The 24,099-nt window shown below is 48.7% G+C and overlaps 1 protein-coding gene across 1 annotated transcript; it reads left to right on the forward strand.

Moving 5' to 3' along the window:
* Positions 1-2,604: 2,604 nt before the first annotated feature.
* On the forward strand, positions 2,605-23,579 carry RAB33A (RAB33A, member RAS oncogene family). Its single transcript, XM_056107742.1, has 2 exons — positions 2,605-3,047; positions 22,992-23,579. Exons 1-2 carry the CDS (start codon positions 2,790-2,792, stop codon positions 23,445-23,447), a joined length of 714 nt encoding a protein of 237 aa, XP_055963717.1. The 5' UTR covers positions 2,605-2,789; the 3' UTR covers positions 23,448-23,579.
* Positions 23,580-24,099: the final 520 nt, after the last annotated feature.

Here is a 24,099-nt window from a genome sequence, read left to right on the forward strand (position 1 = left end):
GGGTCAAGGGAACTCAGATACATGGGAGGTGTCAAGGAATGATAGAGCTAAGTATTCAAACCACGGAGTCAACAACACTGAAACTGCGAGACTCAAATTCTAATAACCAGATTTAAAAGGTGCCCGTGAGGGGCTGGAGCAATAGCACAGTGAGTAGAGTGTTTGCCTTGCACGCAACCAACCTGGGTTCAATTCCCAGCATCCCATATGAGCAGCACCAGGGGTAATTCCTGAGTGCTGGTGTTCCAACCCGGTTCAGCCGCATGCAAGGCTTACCCACTGGAATATCTCTTGGGCTGAACCAGGTTCAGTAATTGACATAATAATGACCTTGGATTAACAAAGATCAAATTCTCCACAATTTTCATATTGAATAGTATAATCTAGGGTTTTAAAAATGGGTGACCCACATACTGCCAAAGGAGTTAGCTCTAAATAAATCAGCTTACTCAGCTAATAAAAAGCTTATTATCTAGAAAACCCAAGCCATTTTTGAGTAATTTGGACTTGGCAGAGCAATTTGCTTACAAATACATCACCTGTGCAATGAATTATTTTTCTCTTAGTGGAAATGGAATGAGTCTTATTCGTTTCTTTTGTATTGAAGCCTCACACACAAGTAAGATTGCTGTTCTCTGTGTGTAGCTAGAATACCCGACCTCTTTTCCTTTTATGGGAATAGATAACTTTGGGGAGTTTAAAAGAATGTGGCATGGGGCCTGAGCGATAGTGTGGTGGGGAGGGCATTTGCCTTGCATGGGACTGAACCAGGTTTGATCCCTGGCATCCCATATAGTCCCCTGAGCACCTCCAGGAATAATTCCTGAGTGCAGAGCCAAGAATAATGCCTGAACAACACCGGGTGTTGCTCCAAAACAAACAAACAAAACCAGAAAAATGAAAGCATTAAGAGATAATTAAAGTGTTGCTACTATTGGCATATATCAATACATTATTACTCTGTAAGATATGTGGGAGGAAAGGCAGAGTCTTAGAGCTCATAAAAGAGTGGGTTTTACTGTTTGAAAATTGGACTGCAGGAATGCTGATTTCAAATAAATCATGAGCCTGCAACTGAACTCTGGGGAGAGGGAATATTGATTGGTCTTGATCAACATGTATGACGCTTTGGGAAGCTGCCCCTAATATCACCCTTAAGAAAGTTCTGTTTTAGAAGAGAAAAAGAAAGAAGAAACAAAAGAAAAAATCAAAAAAAGGAAAAGAAGGAAAAAAAGTTATGTTCAGGGTGGAGACATAATACAGGCGGTAGGGCATTTACCTTGCACCTGACCGACCCAGGTCCAAGCCCTGGCACCCCATATGAACTCCGGAGCACCACCAGGAGTAACCCCTGAGCATTGCCAGGTGTGCCTGCCACCGGAAAAAAAGAAATAGAAAAGAAGTAAATTCTGTTCATTTATCATCTTTCTAGACATCGGGCAAATTAGACCCAATCACTTCAATCCACATTCAGTTACCGAAAGGTGAACCTTCTTAAGGGGTTCCAATTGCCTACCATACATCAGTATTCCTGATGGATCTAGGATTATACGGAGGATACAGGCATGCAACAGCCTGTCAAGTTTCTCTCTTGCTCCAAGATCCCGCTGCCTGGGTTCGGTTAGCCCCGGAAACAAAGTCCCCTTTTGCTGGCTGCCACACTAGCTCCCCCACAACCCAACCCCCGCCCCCCCTCCCGCCGCACCCCGCCCGCCGCCTTCTCCTTCCCCAGCGTCTGGCCCTCTCCCACAGCGGGCGTTCTCCATTGGCCAGTCATACACAACCGACTACAGCAGCCAATGGGAGCCGCTCTCCTGAACATTCAGAGGATGGGTGCTCGTGGTGTGATGAGGGGAGGTTGGCGCCTGGCACGCGCCTCCTCCCCCCCAGCTACATCTGGCAAGTCTGTGACAGAAACAGCACCCCGCCCCCCTGTACTCGCACACCGGTACCCCCCGATTCCCTGCTCTCAGCTGCACCGGTCCCCACAAACCCACGGTTTGTTTCAGCAGCGCCCTCTCTGGGTTCTTGGGACGCGAGTGCACCTGCTTACTCAATCAAACAGAGCATCCATTTACGCCAAGAGAAGGGGCCGCGGACGCGTGCGGCTCAGCTGCCCGGGAGGTGAAAGAGGGCTCCCCGCACCCCCGTCAACCCCCACCAATCCGCGCCGAGTTCAGTTGCTCCCAAGGCGAAGGGCTCCAAAAATGGTGCATCTCTCTTTGTCCTTCCCAGCCTTGCTCCCGTGCGCTCCCAGAAAGTGGGGGGTGGGGAGCCGGACTCATATAAATGGGCGCAAAGAGAAATAGACCATCCCAGGGTAGTGTGCGTAGGCTCTTCCCACCCAATCCTTGACCTTCTTAGGTTTCCTCCCTCCTGGATGTCCCTGGGGTCCAGGCTAGGGAGGGTCTGGGCAAAGGTGCAGCGGTGGCTTGCTGATGCGTTTGGATCAAATGCATGAGCATCCCGGGTGAGGGCACAGGCGGAAGGCAGTTTCTTCACTCCTCTCTTCTCCTTTCCCTGGCTTTTGTGCTGCTGCCTCGGAGCTGCAAAGGAGGGTTGGTTGGAGGAAAAGGAAGCGGGGGGTGGGGTGGGGACCTGGGGTAAGAGGCACCCCCTTCACGCGCGCGCGCGCTCGCGTCGCAGGCGCACGCACACACGGGCGGACACAGACTCACAGACACGCACACACACGCACAAAGCTCGCTCGCCTCGAGCACACGAACGTGGCCGTTTTCTTTGTGTAGAGCCCTCGAGGGGGGTTGGGGCCCCGGTCCGGTCCGGGGGAGATGGCGCAGCCCATCCTGGGCCAGGGGAACCTGCCGCCCGCCTCGGCCGCTGGCCTGGCGTCCCTGGAGCTCGACTCGTCGCTGGACCAGTACGTGCAAATTCGCATCTTCAAAATCATCGTGATTGGGGACTCCAACGTGGGTAAGACCTGCCTGACCTTCCGCTTCTGCGGGGGGACCTTCCCGGACAAGACGGAAGCCACCATCGGCGTGGACTTCAGGGAGAAGACGGTGGAAATCGAGGGCGAGAAGATCAAGGTGAAGGAAGCAGCGGGTCAGGTCCAGGAAGGGAGGGGAGCTGGGAGGGGGCCTTGCTTGCGGCGTCTCTCTGGTGCTATAAACACCAAACCGGTGATCCTCCTCATTCCTTGGTGGACCCTGTGGCCCGTTCTCATCCTCACCGGATTGGGGTTTTTTGTTTGTTTGTATGTTTTTCGGGCAGGCAGATAGCTTGCGTTCCATTCCTGCTCTTTGCCTGACAGCCCCTGGCAGCGGCGATGTACAGGTTAAATCTCATCCTTGACCCTGAGCAGGGGCTCAGCGGCAGCTTGCGCGGGGGGGGAGGGGGGGGCGAGGGCGGTGGGGGAGGTGTAAGACATCACTCAGCCCGGGTAAGTGGGAATGAACCCCTAAGCTCTTGATACATTTTGAGGTCTCTTTTCTCTCTTGGGTGTCAATCACTGATCAATTGCAGAGGACCAGTTTGGCTAAGCCCGGATGGGGTGGGGTGGGGTGCGGTGGGGGAAGGACAGCGATCTGCAGAGAATGAATGGGCTGTATTTTAAATTCTGGCTTTATAATTAAGATGAAGGCTGAGCTGGAATGGGGGTGGAGTGGATGGTTCTGGCACCAAGCCATGAGCCCTTTTAATGAAATTGAGACAGGGTCGCCCTCCATTCCTTCATAACAGATGAAACTTGTTCTTTTGGAATGCTCCCCCTAAAACCATACCTTCTTTATTTGTCCCAGGTACCTAGTGAATGAACTGCTTCTTCCTCAGTTCCCTTGGTATTGTCCCCAGCAGGTCTTTGTGAAATGCAGATCAACTTATCTAAGGGCCTAGGGAAGCTCTTTCACCTCCCAGCTTCTGCAGTTGATCAAACAGACTAAGTACTAATGTCCTTGTCTGGCCATTACTACTCATTTGGGGCCCAGAAAAGGGAGAAACTTGATAGGAAAGGAATATTTCCAGGAGCAAAGGATGGCAGGTGAGAGGACATAACAAGGGCAATTTCATGTACCAGGGTGCTGGGAAAGAATGGCATCCCCAGCCAGCTCTGGGCACTGAAGACTGACTCCATTAGGCCTACAAATGGCCCTTTGAGTTTATGGTTAAACTCTGGGAAGATGGTGAATCCCCTACTGAGCTAAAGCAAAATGAACCATGAGGCCTCTCTTGTGAGTGATGGAGGAAAAAAGGGCTGAGTAACTTGGGGAGAATGGTGAACCATCTAACCTGTACAAAACTGCAGCCTCTTAGGTTATGAATATATATATAATGTTTGGTTTGAGGGCTACACTTGGCAATGCTCAGGGGCTAGAGCTATTCCTAGCATGGTATTTGGGGGTTGGTTGCTCAGGGAACAGTGCACAGGATCCCATTCAATTCCAGGGATTTAACCCTGTCCCCAGCCTACGCAGCATGTGCGGGCACTAGCTCTTTGAGTCACCTCCCTGGCCAAAATAAATATTTGAAAGTGGTTTCAGCAAGTGAGCCAACGGTTCTGGTTCTGGGACATGGCTCCGTGGTAGCCTTGCATGCGGGAGGCCTTGGGTTCCATTCTTGGCACTGCCAGAAAACAACAGAAAATGGGCAAAGGCACCGGCGTCAGCAAGATGGGCTCTTCGATCTTGGTCAGGAAAGTCTCTTAAGAACAATTGAGCCTCATGGTCGAGAAGATGGGGCACCTATTTTTGAGAGGATGAGGATGTTGGGGTCACCCTCAGCATGCTCAGAGCTTACTCCTGGCTCTGTGCTCAAAGGTCACTCCTAGCAGAGCTCAGTGAACGAAATGGGGTGCCAGGATTAAATCTGTCAGCCATGTGCAAGGCAAGTTCCCTACCTGCTGTACTATCTCACTAGCCCGATGCCATTTTGTCTTTTTTTTTTTTTTTGCTTTTTGGGTCACACCCGGCGATGCACAGGGGTTACTCCTGGTTTTGCACTCAGGAATCACTCCTGGCGGTGCTCAGGGGACCATATGGGATGCTGGGAATCGAACCCGGGTCAGCCGCGTGCAAGGCAAATGCCCTACCCGCTGTGCTATCGCTCCAGCCCCCCTATGCCATTTTGAAATAATCTTTTTTTTTGTTGTTCTTGCTCTTTGCATTTGCAGGGGATGGAATGGGAAATCACTACCCTTCTTTTCTTTTGTTTTTTTTGGACCACACCTGGCAATGTTTAGGGATTACTCCTGGCTCAGCACTCAGGAATTACTCCTGGCAGTGCTTGGAGGACCATATGGGTTGCCAGGGATCAAACCCGGATCAGCTGCATGCAAGGCAAGCACTCTTCCCTCTTTAATATCTTTCCAACCTTTACCTTTCTTTTTAAAAAAAATGTGGGGTTTTTGTTTTGGCTTTTGGGAACACACCTGGCAATGCTCAGGGGTTACTCTTGGCTCTGTATTCAGGAATTACTCAGGGATTCCCAGGGATTGAACCCAGGCTGAGTGCTTGCAAGACAAATACCCTACCTGCTGTACTGTTGCTCGGCCCCTCTTAATTTTTTCAACTGAATCACTGTGAATTATGAAGTTATTCATGATTTTCAGGCATATAATGTTCCAACACCAATCCCTTCACCAATGTCCACTTCCCTCAGCCATTGTCCCTACTTTCCCTCCCACCCACCAGCCTGATTCTATGGCAGTCACTTTTCTCCTGGGAATATATCCCAAGGGCCCAAAATCACTACCTTTTTTTGGTGGGGGCATACCCAGCAGTGCTTGGAAATTACTCCTGGTTTTGCACTCAGGGATGACTCCTGGAAGGACTCAGGGAAATAGATGGGATGCTAGGGATTGAACCTGGGTCAAACATATGCAAGGCAAACACCCTACCCACTGTTTTATTGCTGTGCCCCTCCTTTCCTTTTTTGCCTTTCTCTTTTCTATTTGTTTCTGTGTCACACTGACTGTGCTCAGAGCTTGCTCCTGGTTCAATACTTGGGTGTTTCTCTCCACAGTGCTGGGGGACTATATGGTTCTGAGGATTGGACCTGGGGCTCCTGCATGCAAAACATGCAGCTCTGCCCTTTGCCCTACCTTGCCAACCCCCTACTATTTCCTTTTTCTAGTCAAAGTAGTCTTTGTTTCTGCTCTTTCCTAGGGCACAGGTGCAGACCTTTGCTGACTGAGATGTCTCCCAGTGTATCACCTTGTTTGATGAGAAGTGATGAGATTCTGGGATTTATAAACCACGGTTAAATCCAAAGTCAAAATATATTTCTGGGTGTGCTCCTGAACCCTTGAAAACTTTATAATTGAATGCTGTTGCATATTTAAAATCATGTATCACACTGCAGATTTAAGAGTTCTGTGGATTATGGTCCCCTGAGCATCTCCAAGAGCCATTCCTCAGTGCAGAGTCAGGAGAAACCCCTGAGCATCACTGGATATGACTCAAACCAAAAAGCCAAAAAAAAAAGAGAGAGTTCTATGGATTTAAGATAGAGCAAATAAACACAGTTGATATGTAGATGGAAGGGAAGAGAAGGATTTGGGATTTTTTTTTTTTTGGTTTTTCTTTTGGCTTTTGGGCCAGGATCAACCTAGCAGTGGTCAGGGCTGACTCCAGCCCCCATAATAATAAATACAGCGGGGCCAGAGCGATAGTACAGTGGGTGGGTCATTTGTCCTGCACGTGGCTGACCTGAGTTCAGTCCCCGGCATCCCATATGGTCCCCCAAGCATCGCCAGGAGTAATTCATGAGTGCAGGGCCAGGAGCAACCCCTGAGCATTGCTGGGTGTGACTCCCCCCCAAAAAAGAGCAAAAAATAATAGTTTTATGTAGATGTACTTATTTATTTTTGGTTTGGGGGGCCACACATGGCAGTGCTCAAGTACTTCCTCCTGCTCCTGTTCTCAGGGGTAACTACTGGCTGGGCTCCAGGGACCCTATGGGGTGCCTGGGATTAAACCTAGGTCAGCGTGTACAAAGTCAGTGCCCTCCTCACTGTACTATCTCTTTGGACCAGATTTGGGCATCATAAAGAAAGAGGAGGAGAAAGCTAGAAAATGGCAAATGTGAGGAGAAGGTCCCACCCAATTTTGGGGGGATTAAAAAAATTTTTTCTCCTCTGTATACCCTAGTACTTTGGCAAACTGGGTTTTATGGTCACTGCCAAAAATTCACACTTTCTTCCAAAGGGCAGTGTGTGTGACAGTGTAACTATCTAAACCCTAAGCTCAGCACCGCAGTGCCTGCAGCTAAATGCTTATCACAGACTTTGAAGGGAAGATGACCTCTCCCAGAGGACCAAGATGGGCTGGAGAGACAGTACAGTGGGCCAGGCGCTTGCCTTGCTCGTGCCCAACCTGGGTACAATCCCCAGCATTCTGTATGGTCCCAGAGCACGGCCAGGAGTAATTCCTGAATGCAGAGCCACTAGTAACCCCTGTGCATCGCCGGGTGTGACCTAAAAACTTGAAAAGAAAACCAAGAGGACACTAGAGCCTTATGACATTTTGGGAGGTGCCTCAGAGTGTCACCCTGGTTGGTGCCTGGCTGCTCCCACCCAGGGCTGGCTGGCCGAGGAGATTGTCAATGGGAAGACAGCCGAGCATGGCAGCTAGCTCCTGAGCTCCACAGGAGATGTTTGCCCCACACTCCAGCTGGCTTGGACTTTCTCAAGGAGCAAGTGCCAAAACCCCGCTAGGAGGTAACTGCCTGCCAAAGGCTTCCCCTTGGGGTGAGAGGGGGAAAGTCCAGTGTGGACCGGGCGAGGTGGCCTGAGACCCGCAGCCAACAATAAAAGGTTGCTGCCAAACTGTCGGTCAAAGCTAGCCCTCCTAGAGCGCCAGGGCCTGGCTAGGTCCCCGGGGAGGGCGTGGCCTCTCAGTGGGGCCTCCCCGAGTTCCGGGTTGCGCCCTGGTTGGCTCCTGCTGGGGGCTGGACACAATGAACTGTCCGGGCTACTCACTGAATTACCCGGGCCCTCCCTAGGGCTTTAAAGGCCCATTTGGTCTCCCACACCCTGTGTTCCACTCCCTGCCTCCCATTTGTAGCCCAGCGTTTCCTGGTTAACGTGAGCCCTGAGAAAGACTTCCAGCACTGTTAATAACAAGTTCTATTTGTTGAATAAACAAAGAGCTCCAACTAGGCACTTGCCAGGCACTGCCCTATCAGATCTTCAAGGCAACCTTAAGGAATGAGTCCTGTTACCTCATCATTCCTAGTCCACAGCCAAAGAGGCCTGGCTTAGAGGGTAGAATGAACTAGGTGGACACTGCAAACAACTGAGCTTCAGTCTTTTTTTAGGGGGAGCATGCCCCGCAGTGCTCAAGGCCTACTCCTGGCTCTGCACTCCGGGATCACTCCTAAAGGGCTCGGGGGACCATATGGGGTTCCAGGGATAGAACCCGGGTTGGCTTCATGCAAAGCAATCGTCATATCCCTTGTATTGCCACTCTAGCCCTTGAACATCAGTCTTTGACCTTGGAGTCCTGAGCATTTCACTCCCTGACTCTCCTTCCTTCTGTGAGACAGGGCAGTGTCACTGCCAAGCTCCTTCACCCCCTCTGCACTCTACTCGAGGGAGACCACTTCCAGCCTCAGGGAAGTGCAGGCGGGGGAGATGGCAAACCGAGCAGCCAACCTAGGAGTCTCCTCCAGGCCAAAGGCCCAGGATTATAAACCCAAATCCAAGGAACCTTCAAGATGCTGCCTTAGCTGCAATGCAGACACGGAAGTGAGGAGCTGGGTTTTCCCTTCTGAGCACCTTGATGATCTCAGAGAATGTTCCCATCTGAAAAGAGATCAGAGAGAATCTTTACTCCAAAGCCCTTATTTCACAGGCAGGAAAACAGACTCGGAGAAGGAGAGTGGATGTCCAAGGTCACACAGGCCTAGGTCTTTGTTGCCTGATTCTCTTTTGGCAGTGTTTCTCCTGTGCAGTGCTGCCTAACTTAGAAGCATGCATCAGCCCCATAAGGTTACCAGTGATAGAGACACAGAGGGACAGCCAATGGGAAAGCAGAAAGTCCTTCCTGACGTCAGCCTTGGAAGGGTGGAGGCACCTCCAGCCCCCAAAGCAAGGGTGGAGCTTCCTCTCATGACCATTATGTGTCTGTCTGTCATGGGATCAATGGAAAATTTTTGTTTGTTTACTTTGGTGTCCCCCCCTTTGCAGTGTTCAGAGTTTATTCCTGGATGTGCATAGGGACCACCGATGGTGAGGCTTGTGGGATCATATGGAATGCTGGGGATCAAACCCAGGATGGCCATGTTTAAGGCAAGCACCCTACCTGCTGTACTGTCTCTCCAGCCAGCCGCTCAACTAAATATTTCCTTTTTGGGGGGGGGGTGATTGAGGCCACACCCAGAGAAGCTCTGGGATTATTGCTGTCTGCACTAAGGAATCACTCCTGGCAGTAATTAGGGAACAAAATGGGCTGCTGCAGATCAAACCCAGGTTAGGAAGCACCTTACCCATTGTACTATCTTTCCAGCACCCCTTCAGTAAAATCTTATTGGTCCCCTTTAAGTCTAAAAGCATTGGAGTGTTGGAGAATTAGCACAGGGATTAAATTGCCTGTCTTCCTGATGGCCGACGTTAGTTTGATTCCAGTACTGCGTATGATACCCTGAGCACTGCCGGGAGTGACTCCTGAACTAGGTGTAAGCCTTGAATATCATTGACTGTGGCCCAAGCATTCCCCCACCTCACTTCCAGCCATCCTGAGAGCCTAGAGAGAGAATACTGAAAATAAGGGGCTGGAGTGATAGTATAAGTGGGTAGGGCATTTGTCTTGCACATGGACAATCCAGGTTCAATTCCTGGCATCCCATATGGTCCTCAGACACTACCAGGAACGATCCCTGAGATCAGAGCCAGGAGAAAGCTCTAAGCATTGTTGGGTATAGGCCCCAAAACAAAAAAGACAAATACAGGGGTTAAGGTCTTGCCTTCTACTTGGCCAGCTCCAGTTCAATTCCTGGTACCACACCTAGCACCTTCTCCCAGCACCCTCATGAGTGATAGATTAGCAAAGAACCAGAAGTAAGCCTTGAGCACAGAGGAGTGTGGCCCCCCAAACATATCAAAAATAAGAAAAACATTGGAGAGTGCCACATCTGGCATGGGACTTTGAAGTATGGAAGGAAGTAGCGAGTAGGTTCAGAATCTGGTTGGGTTTTTTTTTTGTTTGTTTGTTTGTTTTCTTTTTGGGATCATACCAGGCAATACTTTGGCTCTGCACTCATCCTGGTAGTGCTCCATATGGGGCCATATGGGATGGTGGGAATTGAACCTAGGTTGGCTGCATGCAAGACAAATGCCCTACTCTACTCACTATATGATGACGCCAGTTCCTCAGAATCCATTTTTGTAAAACTGCATGGAGTCACCTCCTGCATGTTTGGTTCCTCCCACTGGCTGTGTTCCCTCTTTTCCCAGCAAATCCTATAGACCAGGCAAACCTAAGTTGGTCATGGCGTTGAGCACCCAGGGCAGTGGGTTTCTTCTTCGTCTGCAGAATCTTTGGAAAAAAACCTTGTAGGGGCTGGAGCGATAGTAGAGCAGGTAGGGTACTTGTCTTGCATGCTACCAACCCAGTTTCGATCTCCAGCATCTCATGTGGTCCCCTGTGCACTGTCAGAAGTAATTCCTGAATGCAGAGCCAAGAGTAACCCCTGAGCATCACTGGGTGTGGGCCAAAAACAAATTAAAAAAATGAGAGGGAGACTTTATAGAATTGCAATCCAAGGAGATAGAGGCAGACTAAGTGTTCTCCATGAAGCTGCTGTAGTCAGGACATCAGGCCTTCTTCAGGGCCTTGAGCTTCCATCTTTTGCCAGTGTGCTTAATGGTGAATTAACCCTCCGTATGTGTTTCACTGCCTCTCTCTGCTCCAGCTGCTCTTTGGCTCAGTCCCCTCTTGGCTGGTCTTGGTGTCAGCCTGCTGTGTGCAGCCCAAAGGCAGAGGGGGCTAGTCCAGCCTGTGGAAAACAGATTTGTGGGTCCCAAGAGGGAGCTCAAGGGACTGAGCGTGTGCTTTGCAGGCAAGAGGCCCAGTTTGACTTCCAACATCATATGCTTTCATAAACACTGCCAAGGGTAACTCCTAAGCACAGAGCTTGGGAGTAACCCTGGAGCACAGCCTGGTGTGTCCCCTAAGAGCAGAACAAAATTTTGTTTGATACTTTGAGGGCCAGAGCGATAGTACAGCAGGGTAGGTAGGGCACCTGCCTTGCATGCAGCTGATTGGGTTCAATCCCTGGTATCCCATATGGTCCTTGAGGTCAACAGGAATGATCCCTAAGCACAGAGCCAGGAGTAACCCCTGAACAACACTGGATGTGACCCAAAAATCAAAAGAAAAAAAAGAAGGAAGGAAGGAACAAAAAAAGGAAAGAAAGAAAGAGAGAGAGAGAGACGTGGGGGAGAGAGGAAGGGAAGGAAGGAAAAAAGAAATAGAGAGGGGCCGGAGCAATAGTACAGTGGATAGGGCGTATGCCTTGCATGCGGCCGACCTGGGTTCAATCCCTGGCATCCCATAGGGTCCCCTAAGCACCGCCAGGAGTAATTCCTAAGTGCAGAGTCAGGAGTAAACCCTGAGCGTCACTGGGTATGACCCAATAAAGCAAAACAAAAAAAAGAAATATAAGGTTTGCAACTTTTTCTTCTAACCTACATGGGTAGAGGTTGCAGGTGTTACTTAACTCTCCTTTTCCACTTTTGCCCTGCCCCCACTGGCCTCCCCCACAAAATGGCATTCAGACCATCTCTATAGAAAGATGCCAGCTATGGGCTAGAGCAATAGCACAGAGGGGTAGGGCATTTGCCTTGCACGTGGCCGTCCCAGCATCCCATATGGTCCCCTGAGCACCACCAGGAGTAATTTCTGAGTGCAGAGCCAGGAGTAACCCCTGTGCATCGCCTGGTGTGACCCAAAGAGAAAAAAAAAGATTCCAGGTATATCTCCTAGGGAAAAAAAATACCCATGTCAGCTCAGAGCATGGGCGGGGGGCGGGGGTGGGGAAGAGGAGTTTGCTAAAGCTCACTCAGGCAGCCATAGCCCCAGGAAAGTGGTGCAAAGGGTGAAATTTCTCTTTGGCAGCATCTCCCACAGGGCTTCAACCTTCCACCCTAATCCCCCAGTGAGTTGGGACCTGCCTCCAGCCATCCTATGGCATGTTTCCATCCGGCATTCCTCTCCTCTCCCTCACTACCAGTCTGCCTTGCCCTTGGCTCTCTTGCCTCACCAAGAAGCCAAGTTTTCTGTGCTTTCCAGGACGAGACCCATTGGATCCAGAGCTGATGACCCATCAGAGATCATGACAACGACTCACATTCATGCAGAGTCCTTGATATTTGGCCAAAATAAAAAAAAACCTTCTTTGTCTTGTGAGACTCCCTAGGCCCGGTTGGTTTCTCGTGAGGAAGCGGAGGCGTGCGCCTTTGCAATGCCAGAGCTACCGCTGTGTCTGCCACAGCAGGGGCCGTGGGGGATGGGGAAGGGAGGCTAGTATTATCAGACACGGTGACCTGTACTCACTGGGAATGCTATTTCTTCCAACATCCCTACAAGATTTAGGGGTTTGCTCTCGGTTTCCAAAGGACACTGAAGAGAGTCGTTTGTAAGTTGCCTGCAGATGCTTGATTTCTGGGACCAGATTGGTCCATGTTGCTGTACTCTATCACACTCCCACCCTTGCTGGCCCTCAGAAAGGAAAGGATCTGGGGTCCATGCCTGTCGCTAAAGAGCAGTTGACACACCAGACCACTGTGTGGCTGTCACCCACAGGAAGGGAGGAGCGGAGGAACAGAACATCAGCGAAAGGGGAATGAGATACCGCCATACTCCCTCAGGTTCATAAGGCTCTGAGAGGAGCTGAGTTACTAAACATCATGGGAAAACGAGGTCATCTATGTGGCAGCGCGCCTGCCCTGCTGTGCTCTCCCTATGTGTCGGCCCTGAGGCCACGCCATGTTGGCTATTTTCTGCTCTGAGCAGCTTGCTGCCCACAGACAGGGCTGCAAAGAGCTTGAGGTGGAGTTTATGAAGAGCTGGAATGAGAGCTGTGCCTCCAGCCCTTTGGAGCCTCCCAAGAAGCGTTTCAGGACTTCCAGGAGTGGGGCTGGAGCGATTGCACAGTGGGTAGGGCATTTGCCTTGCATGCGGCTGACCCAGGTTCAATTCCCAGCATCCCATAGGGTCCCCTGAGAACTGCCAGGAGTAACTGGCAGTGGAAAGCCGGGTGTGACTAAAAAAAAAAAAGACTTCCAGGATCATTGGGAGGCAAAGGAGATGGCCACTGTGGTGGTAAAGGGGTGGCCTCCCCACAGTGGCGCCAGCTGCAGAGGCAAGGAAAAGTCGAACAGCCAAGAGGCTCAGCCCCAAAGACCTCACACGCTCCCACCCGTGTCCCTGCTAGGGGCAGGGTATTTTTAGAGTCCTGAGCTCATGGTGTTAAAGCATCTGCCACACGCCTGAGGGCTGTGAGGGCCTGTCTCCCTCACCCGCAGGAGTTCCGATGGCCGGAAGTGGAGGTGGGGGAGCAGAAGCCAAGGAATCGTGAGGTTCAGGAACTTCCCACTCTTCTTGAACTGACCTCATTCAGTTAGTGGCCTGCATGCTCTTTTTTTCCTGTTTAGAGAGGTAACAGATAGGAAAAAGATTTGTTTTGTTTGTTGTGGGGTCACACCTGGTGGTGCTCAGGGGTTTCTCCTGGCTCTGTGCTCAGAAATTACTCCTGGCAGTGCTTGGGGGAGCATATGGGATGCTGGGGATGGAACCCAGGTCAAGTGTGTACCAGGCAAGTGCCCTACTCTGTGTACTATGCCCAGGGCCCCGGAAAAATGTTTAGTGAAGTAAAATAGTATTGGGGGGAGAATCACCAAGCAGTGCTCAGTGCTTACTCCTTTCTCTGTGCTCAAGGACACTCATGGTGGGGGTTCGGAGAATCTGATAGAGTGTCAAAGATCAAACCTGGGTCTGATGCATGTAAGGCAAGTGCCCAATGCACTCTACTCTTGCTCTGGTCTCAAAGTAAAATAATTTTATTGAAAGAAATTTACTTAGAGTTTGTGGTTGGGAGAGAGAGACAGAGAGAGAGAGAGACAGAGAGAAAGACAAAGAGAGAGACATTTAAGAGAAAACACAGGATTCTCCAGAATGAATAAAAACAGAGAATGACTTTGTGGATAAGGTGACATATAATTTTTCCAAATTAAGACAGAAAAAAATATTTTCCCTTTTTTGGAGGGCAGGGAGGTTTGGGGCCACACCCAGTGATGCTCAGTGGTTACTCCTGGCTGTACACTAAGAAATTACTCGTGATAGTGCTCAGGGGACAATATGGGGTGCCAGGGATTGGAACTGGGTTAGCCGGATGCAAGGAAAGCATCTTACCCACTGTACTGTCACTCCAGCCCTAGAAAATCTTTTCTGTCTCCACTGTTTTGGTTTGGTGGGGGGAGGGGAGCGGGCACAGCCTCGGTGCTCAGGGCTTACTCTTGACAGCCCTTGTTTCTGTCTCAACTTGAGGAAATCAATCTCCCAGGAACTTATGGGGTTTTCTGCTTTCTATTTGGTTTTGGTTTTGCATCACCAAAGTTGAATGCTCCTTCAGAAACCAACCTGGCAGAACCTTGGATGACAGGCTACTTGGATTTTGGTGACTCGGGGCATTACTGCTGTTTAATCACTTTCCTGCTTGTTATTGTTGTTGTACTGATTGGTATCACATAGTCATGGTCCTGCACACTCAGTCAAAATGATGGGCGGGAGGTTGAACATTTTTAGTTGTGCTTGTGTGTGTTCTGGTTGCAGTGCTCATTGGGTATCTTTCCCTCCCCTCCCCTCCCCTCCCCTCCCCTCCCTTTCCCTTCCTTCCCCTCCCCTTTCCTCCCTGTTCCCTTTTCTCTCTTTTTTCTTCCTTTTCTTTTCCCTTTCTGTCCTATTTGTTTTCTTTCTGTTTAGGAGCCACATCTATCATGGGTCAGTGCTTACTCCTGGCTCTCTACTCAAGGATCACTCCTGGTGGTGCTTGAGGAACATTCTGCCATGCAAGGCAACCTCCTTACCCATTGCTCTATCGCTCAAGGCCACTACTGCTTTTTAATAATGAGAATGATGCTGATATGTTGACAACGGTGACAACCATGAGGATGAGGGACTTATCCTTAAGCTTAAGAGATTCCAGAACCATGATGAAACAATTTGAGAACAACCAAATATATTCTAAATGGTATAGTACAAAGTCAAAGTACAATAGATATTCAGAAGAAAAGTGCATTCAGGGGACTGACTCATAGTATAGTGGGTAGGGAGCTTGCCTTGCACAAACCCATCTGGGTTCGATCCTGAGCACCCCATATGGTCTCTCTTTTGTGTTTTGGGGCCACTCCCAGAGATGCTCATGGGTTACCTCTGGCTCTGCACTCAGGAATTATTCCTGGCAGTGCTCAGGGGACCATATGGGATCCTGGGGAACGAACCTGGGTCAGCTGCATGCAAGGCAAATGCCCTCCCTGCTGTACTATTGCTCCAGTTCGCCATATGGTCTCTCAAGTCCCACCAGGAGTGGTCCCTGAGCAGAGCCAGGAGTAAGATCTGGATACTGCAGGGGTGGCCCCCAAACAAAACCCCCAAAATGGGCATTCAGTTGAAGTTGGAATTTTTAGGAAAAAGGTAGAAGCAGGGAGTGAACATTAAAGAATGGGTCTCATTTGGATAAAGCATTTAGGAAGCCACCAATTCTGTGAGGTCAGGCTGACTAACGGAGCCAAAGAGATGTAGCTAATCAGGTTAAAACCACATTTCATGGAGAGTAATTGTAGACAGAAAAAGTTTTTATCAGACACAACCTGTTGTAGAAGGCCATCTCATTTATCTGACGAGGAGAATGTTGTGCTGATACCTTCCAGGATTAGGAAAGCTGACTGCAGAGACATTGGAGTGGAGAAATGAGAATCTCCACTCCTGTAAAGGTCTTATCTTGTGTCTTGGAGTGAGGAGAGGAGGGGCTGGTACATGGAAATCAAAATAGAAGGAACCGGAGAGATAATATAGCAGGTAAGATGTTTCCATGCAGGCGGTATGTGGTTGATCCAGATTTAATCCCTCACATAGCATAGCATTCCCTGAGCCCCACCAAGAATGATCCCTGGGCACTGAGCCAGGAGTAAGCCCTAAGGACAGCCAGGTGTGGTCCAAAAAACAAACAAAAAAGTAAAAATAAATCAAAACAGAAGGGGAAAATCTGGGGCCAGAGAGATAGCTCAAGGACTTGGGTGGAGCAAATACTTTGCATGCAGGAGGCCCTGGACTTGATCCCTGGCACCATAGGGTTCCCTAAGCACCACCAGGCATGACCCTGGAACACAAAGCCAGGAATAACCCCTGAGCACTGCCGGGTATGGCCCAATAATTAAAAAAGAAAGAACAACTTGCAGGTGAATAGATAGCACAGGGGTTAAGTCACTGGTCTTGCATCCTGCCAATACTGGTTCAAATCCCCAGCAACATATATGGTTCCCTGAACATTGCTAGGCATCATTCTTGAGCACAGAGCCAGAAACAGCTTCTGAGCACTGCTGGATGTGCCCAACCCTCATTAAAATAAGGGGGCGTGTGAAATCTGAAGGTCATTGTCAAAAAAAAAAACACATGACAACCATACCCATAAGACGATGAAGGAGAGGATAAGCAATGAAAATTCAGGCTCAGAATGGTGACTCTGGGACCTTGTAAGATCTTCACTCAGCAAAGAGATTCAATTATATTTACTAGATTATACTTACTGAGTGCTAACTCCAAATAAAGGTTGTATTTTGTTTTAAGAGCCATAGTGGTCAATTAGTGACCATAACCAAATTTTCTTCGATAACTGAGAACTGTATAGAGCCTTTTTAGGACCATCATTCAGAATATGAATTTTCATTATTCAAGACTTTGGATGTATAAAGGGAAATAGATTGGAGTTGAATGTGTGCTGACTCATGAGTGTTCCCTGGGAATTGGTTTTACATATGTTACTGATACCAGTACTTTTTCCTTATCATTCCCAAAGCTGAGGCACAAGGCACAGAAGAAAAATCCAGTGAGCTTAGTATTTTTATATAAGACATGAACTAAAATTATTTTTTTAAAAAGTGAGATTAAAAACTAGAATTGTCTTCCTTCCTTCCTTCCTTCCTTCCTTCCTTCCTTCCTTCCTTCCTTCCTTCCTTCCTTCCTTCCTCCTGCCCTCCCTCCCTCCCTCCCTCCCTCCCTCCTTTCTTTACTTTTTCTTTCGGGGCCACACCACATGGTGGTCAGGGCTGACTCCTGACTTTGTGCTCAGGAATCATTGCTAGCGAGGCTCAGGGGACCATATAGTGTGCCAGGGATTAAGACTGAAACCAAGTCAGCAGTGTGCAAGGCAAGCAAGGGCCTAGCCTGATGTATTATCTCTCTCATCCCTGGAATAGTTTTTTTGGTTTTGTTTTGGGAGGCATATTTGGCATTGTTCAGGGGTTTCTCCTGGCTCTGTGCTCAGGAATCATTCCTGGAAATGCTCAGGGATCATATGGGATGTCGGGGATTGAACCCAGGTTGGCTGCATGCAAGGCAAAAGCCCTACCCACTACCTCTCCCTACTTACTATGCTACCCACTATCTTTCCAGTCCCTAGAATTGTTTTTTTTTTCAAAAAATTATTCAAGGATTCAGGGGATGACTCCTTCACTGAAAGACCCTGTTGTGTAAGCACAAGGCCATGAGTTTGACCCCCAGTATAGACCATATGCATGAAATACCATCCTGAATGCTTGGTTTTCCTGGATTCCTGGCTGTGCAAGAGTGTGTGACCTCAGACTCACAGCCAGATGTGTGTGAACAAGGCAACCAAAGTGTGCAAACTCATAAACACTTCAGTCAAATGTACAAGCACCACAACCAAGTACATACTTGAATGTGGTCATCACTGTAATAGCAGCAACGAAGGGAATGGGGGAAATCACATAAAAAGTGATACATAGGGGCCAGAGAGCCATAGTACAGCTGGTAGGGCAACTGCCTTGCAGTAGCTGACCCGGATTTGATCCCCAGCATCCTATATAGTCCCTCAACCCATGCCAGGAGTGATTCCTGAGTGTAGAACCAGGAGGAAGCCCTGAGCTCTGCCAGATGTGGCTCCCAAACAAACAGAAAGTGAAACATTGGACTGGGGAGGTGTCTCAAAGGACTAAGTATCAAAGACCACTGGTAGTGATTCCCCCCCCCCCCGACCCCGATAACACAAGAGTAGTCCCCAGGTACCCTCCCAAAAACTATCAGTCATATAAAGAGCCATTGAGACGGTTCAAAGGGCTGGAGTGCATGCTTTGATTTTGGAAGCCTGTGATTGGACCCCTGATATCACATGGTTTTCTCCCACCAGTACTTAATTAGAAGTGGCCTCTGAGCATTAGGCATGTGGCCCAAAAGACATGGAAAGTCACACACACACACTTAAACAAAGTGATGTATGTTCTCAGGAGGAAATTTGGAAGATACACATGGGAAAAAATAAAGAAACTAGGTATCACCTATATTCCGACTGCCATAAAGAATCATTCATGTGTCCCAGTCTTTCCACTGTATATGTTTGTTTAATATTTGTAAAAAGTTGGAATCATAGCCCATTAAAAAGTCTGTTTTTTCCACATGTATTTTCTTTTGTGGGGAGGCGGTGGTGGTAACACCCAGTGGTGCTCAGGAATTATTATCCCAAGTGGTTCTCAGGGGATCATGGGTACTGGTAATGGAACTTCGGGCTCCCAAATGCAATGCATGCACTTTAGCCCTCTGAGCTATCTACCCAACCCCTTCACCTATAGTTTGTGAGTATTTCCTCCACCATTTATTCTTTTCTTTTCTTTTTTTGTTTTTTTTGGGTCACACCCACCTGTTCTCACTGTTCTGCTCTCAGGGATATTCCTGGTGGATTCAGGGGATCATATGGGTTCCCAGAGATCAAACCTGCTTCAGATGTGTGCAAAGCAAGCACCTTACTCACTGTACTATCTCTCTGACCCCTATTCTTTAAAACAATTTTATGACAGCATAATTGTCCATTGGAAAATGTACATTTTATTTGGGCTACACCCCACCCCACCTGAGCGGTTCTCAGGGGAAGCAGAGGAGCCTTCTGGGAGTTCTTGGCTAAATGGATGGGATGTTCAACATGAGGATCCCAGGATGCCAGGCTGTTCAGGTCCTGCAGTGCCAGGGATATCCACACGATCCCGGCTGTGCCTGGAGGCTCCCAGGGATGCATGTGGCTCAGGAGATCATGTGGCACTGGGGATCAAACTAGGGTCTGCAGTCTACAAGGCAAGCAGCTTAACCCCTATACTATTGCTCTGGTACCACTTTATTCCTTTCCTAGTGAGCAGTTGGTTGTTTCAGAGGGTTTTTTCCTCTGTTTTTTTTTTCATTTTGGTTTTTGAACCATAAGTGGTAGTGTTCAAAAGCTACTCCAAGTTTAGTGCTCAGGGATCACTGCTGGTGTTGCTCAAGGGAACATGAGGTGCCAGAGATCACACCTGGGGTTCCTGTATACACAGCATGTGCTTGGGCACGTTGAACAATCTCTCCAGTCTTCCTTCCTTCCTTCCTTCCTTCCTTCCTTCCTTCCTTCCTTCCTTCCTTCCTTCCTTCCTTTTATTCCTTTCTTCCTTCTCACCCTTTCTTCCTCCTTCCCTCTCTTCATTCTTCCCTTCCTTCCTTGTTTTATAAGAGCCATACCTGGTGGTGCTCAAGGGCTACAAGTCTCAAATTTGATGTGTGCCTAGTGGTGCAGGAAGCGCCCTGTGGTGCCAGGGATCGAACCGAGGTATCAAACTCAGAACTTTGCACATGCTAGGTCACTTGAACTATACCACTAACATGGTTCCTGTTTTTCTTTCTTTATTCATGGATGGGATGGTTCACACCTGGTACTGCTCAGTGGCTACTCCTAGTCTTATGCTCAGAAGTCACTCTCAGCAGTGCTCAGGGTACTATAGGTGGAGCAGGGGATTGAAATGGAGTTGGCAGCATCCAAGGCAAACACCTTAACCTCTGTACTATCTTTATGGCCCTGTTTCTGTTTTTTAAGAAGTATGAATGATAGCACAGCGGGTAGGGTGTTTGCTTTGCACGCGGCCAACCTGGGTTCGATTCCTCCGTCCCTCTCGGAGAGCGCAGCAAGCTACTGAGAGTATCTTGCCCACATGGCAGATCCTGGCAAGCTCCCCATGGCATATTCGATATGACAAAACAGTAACAAGTCTCACAATGGAGACATTACTGGTGCCCGATCGAGCAAATTGATGAAAAACGGGAGGATAGTGACAGTGACAGTGACAATAATACTGATTAAAATATATGTACAGAATTTTGGCCTCATCTCTGCTATTTCTTTTGTATTGATTTTTGAAAGTAGAATTCTAGCTCTTAAAGTTTTGACCATTTTAAAGGTTTTGGATACTATTGCCAATTTGCCTTCTAGCCAAGTAGATCAATTTGCTTTCTAGTTTTTCAACTAAAAGCCTTCAGACTTTTTTGTTTATTTTTGGGCTAGACCCAGTAGTTCTCGGGGCTTACTCATGGTTCAGTGCTCAGGAATTATTCCTGGCAAGACTCGAGGGACCATATGTGGTGTTGAGGATCAAACATACATCAGCTACACAGAAAGCAAAAGCTTTATCCTTTGTACTCTTTCAGACCCCAGGATTTTCTTTTTTTAAAATTTTTTATAATTTTATTTATTGAATCACCGTGACAGCAGTTACAAAGCTTTTGGGTTTAAGTCTCGGTCATACAATGAAACACCCGTACCTTCACCAATGCCCATTATCCACCACCAAAAACCCCAGTATATCCCCATCCCACACCTTCCCCCTACCTGTGGGGCAGATGATTTCCACATTACTCTCGCTCTACTTTGATCACATTCAATATTTCGACACCAGACCCACCATTATTATTTGGGATTTTACCCCAACACTCAGATCTGCTGAAAAGGCTACAGTAGACAATTTGTCTTCTATTGCTGGTTAAGAATAATATATGGTGTTGCATGGCTGCAGTAGTGGCCATGCGATTTTGAAATTCTGAAATTTTAACACTTAAATCTGGAGGGATTTCTGCCAAAACCTGCTGGGTTCCAAGATTTGTTCCTGAATCTCTGGGATCATGGCCGTTAAGCAGCTTGATCAGGAGCCAGAAAGGCCATTCATGGGCAGTGACTCGGGGTCTCGTTGGGAAGGGAAGGAAAGGGCCGGCTCCACCCCCATCCTGTGAGGCCCTGCGTGTCTCGTCACTGTGGGCCCAAACCTGACTGTCCAGTGGCCTCTGGAGGATGGCGGCAACTGAGCCACCTAGGGGGAGCAGGTGGAGGGACAACACCCTTTCCCCCCTGGAGTGCCCAGCAACAGTAACCTACTGCAGGGTCCAAACACATTTCTGTCAAAAGTCACTGGGTTCTGAGATTTGTTTCTGAGTCTCTTGGATCATGGCCGTTAAGCAGCTTGATCAGGAGCCAGAGAGGCCATTCGTGGGCGACGACTTGGGGTCTCATTGGGGTGGGGAGGAAAGGGCCAATTCCACCCCCATCCCGTGAGGCCCCGCATGTCTCGTCACTGCGGGCCCAGACTGTCCAGTGGCCTCTGGAGGATGGCGGCCACTGGGCTGCCAGGGGGAACAGGCCATGGCACGAAACCTATTCCCACCTGGGTTGGCCCAAAGCCAGTAACCTACTGCAGGGATCGGACGCATTTCTGCCAAAAGCTGCTGGGTTTAGAGATTTGTTTCTGAGTCTCTGGGATCATGGCCATTAAACAGCTTGATCAGGAGCCAGAGAGGCCGTTCATGGGTGGCAACTTGGGGTCTCATTGGGATGGGGAGGAAAGGATGGGGAGGAAAGTGCCGGCTCCACCCCCATCCCGTGAGGCCCAACGTGTCTTGTCACTGCGGGCCCAAACCTGACTGTCCAATGGCCTCTGGAAGATGGCGACCACCGAGCCGCCAAGGGGGAGCAGGCGGAGGGACAGCACCCTTTCCTCCCTGGATCCCAGGATTTTCAACAACTCAATTCAAATTTGTTTGGTTGTATTGTGTGTGTGTGTGTTTTATTATGGGGGCAGTGCATAATCAGCAGTGTTCAGGGACTGCTCCCAGATTAGTGCTTGGGGATGGACACTGGTCCTACCTCAAGAAAGCATCTACTCCAGCCCTTTGATCCATCTCTCTGGACTAGAAGTTCAAGATCTTTTAAAATTTTGGGCTGGAGTAATTGTGCTAGAGGTAGGGCATTTACTTTGCATGTTGTTGACTCAGGTTTAACCCGGCATCCCATATGGTCCCCCTAGCACCACCATGAGTAATTCCTGAGTGCAGAGACAGAAGTAACCCCTGAGCACTGCAGGGTGTAGCCCCAAAGCTATATATATATATTTTTAATTTAACAATTTTTTATTAAGTATTATAATTTACAGAGTTGTTCGCAATACAGTTTCAGGCATATAATGTTCCAACACCAACCCTACCACCATTATCAACTTCCTTCCACCAGTGTCCCCAAGTTACCCCCCACCCCTAAGGCAGCAGGCACTTTATTTTTTGACTTTTTGAGTGTCACATCCTGCCATGCTCAGGGGTTACTCCTGGCTTTGCACTCAGGAATTACTCCAGGTGGTGTATGGGTGGACCATATGGGATGCAGGGGATCAAACTCAGGTCTGCTGCATGCGAGAGAAATGCCCTACCTACTGTGCTATCACTCCGGCCCTGACAGTCACATTTTTAAGTTGGGCTCTTGTAGTTTGGGTCTCAGGCTTGAAGTGCTATTGGCTCTGTGCTTTGGGTAGTATACTGACAAACAAGCTTTGTAAATCCTGAAAGCAATTGTCTCCAGACTGTGGCAGGACTTGCCATGCTCCGTGAGTTTTCCTGTCACAGATCCATCTTTGCTCCTATCCAGTCATCTTTCCTTTTCTGACTGCAGATATGGACTTTCTTGTTTTCTAGGTCCAGGTGTGGGACACGGCAGGTCAGGAACGTTTCCGCAAAAGCATGGTTGAACATTACTACCGCAATGTGCACGCAGTGGTCTTCGTCTATGATGTCACCAAGATGACTTCCTTCACCAACCTCAAAATGTGGATCCAAGAATGCAACGGGCATGCTGTGCCCCCACTGGTCCCGAAGGTGCTTGTGGGCAACAAGTGTGACTTGAGGGAACAGATCCAGGTGCCCTCCAACCTAGCCCTGAAATTTGCCGATGCCCACAACATGCTCTTGTTTGAGACATCGGCCAAGGACCCCAAAGAGAGCCAGAACGTGGAGTCCATTTTCATGTGCCTGGCTTGCCGATTGAAGGCCCAGAAATCCCTGCTCTATCGCGATGCTGAAAGGCAGCAGGGGAAGGTGCAGAAACTGGAGTTCCCGCAGGAAGCTAACAGTAAAACTTCCTGTCCTTGTTGAAACCAAATAGTGTGCATATCACTGCAAGGATCACTGGAGGTTTTTTCCTTTTCCTTTTGTTCTGTGCCTGCATAATGCTGACACCTGCTTGTTTCCATCAAACGGATATGAAAATAAAATTTGTATAGATTACCGCATGCCTTCATGTTTTGCTTTCCCTCAAGAAGACATTTATTTATTTATTTATTTATTTATTTATTTATTTATTTATTTGGCTTTTGGGTCACAACCATGGTGTACTCAGTCTTAGTCCTGACTCTACACTCAAATCACTCCTGGTGGGCTCTGGGGAACCATGTGGGGTTCCAGGGATCAAATTCGGATTGGCTGCATGCAACCACTCTGAGAAGGCAGTTCTGATTGTGATCAAGAAAAGAGGTCACAGTCCTTACTTCAGTGCTCTTTGTGTCTACATACTCTCCCTCCCACGTCCCTGACAAGGAATGGCCTCACTTGAATCACCTCTTTGTGACTACTTAATTCTCTGACTTGGTGTCATTAGTTGGGCAGCTATACTGAGAGGGAATGGGACTCATGCCAGCTGTGCTTTTCTAGGGTGCCAGGGTAAGGGCAAGATAGAGAAGCTCTGAAAGGTGATACCAATTCAGCAGCTATCTTTTCCAAGTTCCCTGAATGTCAAGCTTGAGCTGCA

Source organism: Sorex fumeus, unplaced genomic scaffold (assembly GCF_029834395.1).
Source record: "Sorex fumeus unplaced genomic scaffold, SorFum_2.1 ptg000171l, whole genome shotgun sequence".
Taxonomy (NCBI): Eukaryota; Metazoa; Chordata; class Mammalia; order Eulipotyphla; family Soricidae; genus Sorex; species Sorex fumeus.

Bases quoted from the DNA above. Each gene is read 5' to 3' on its own strand.
- RAB33A (XM_056107742.1), top strand. From the start codon at position 2,790: ATGGCGCAGCCCATCCTGGGCCAGGGGAACCTGCCGCCCGCCTCGGCC. The intron at 3,048-22,991 runs GTGAAGGAAGCA...CTTGTTTTCTAG, and splicing joins TCGAGGGCGAGAAGATCAAG to GTCCAGGTGTGGGACACGGC.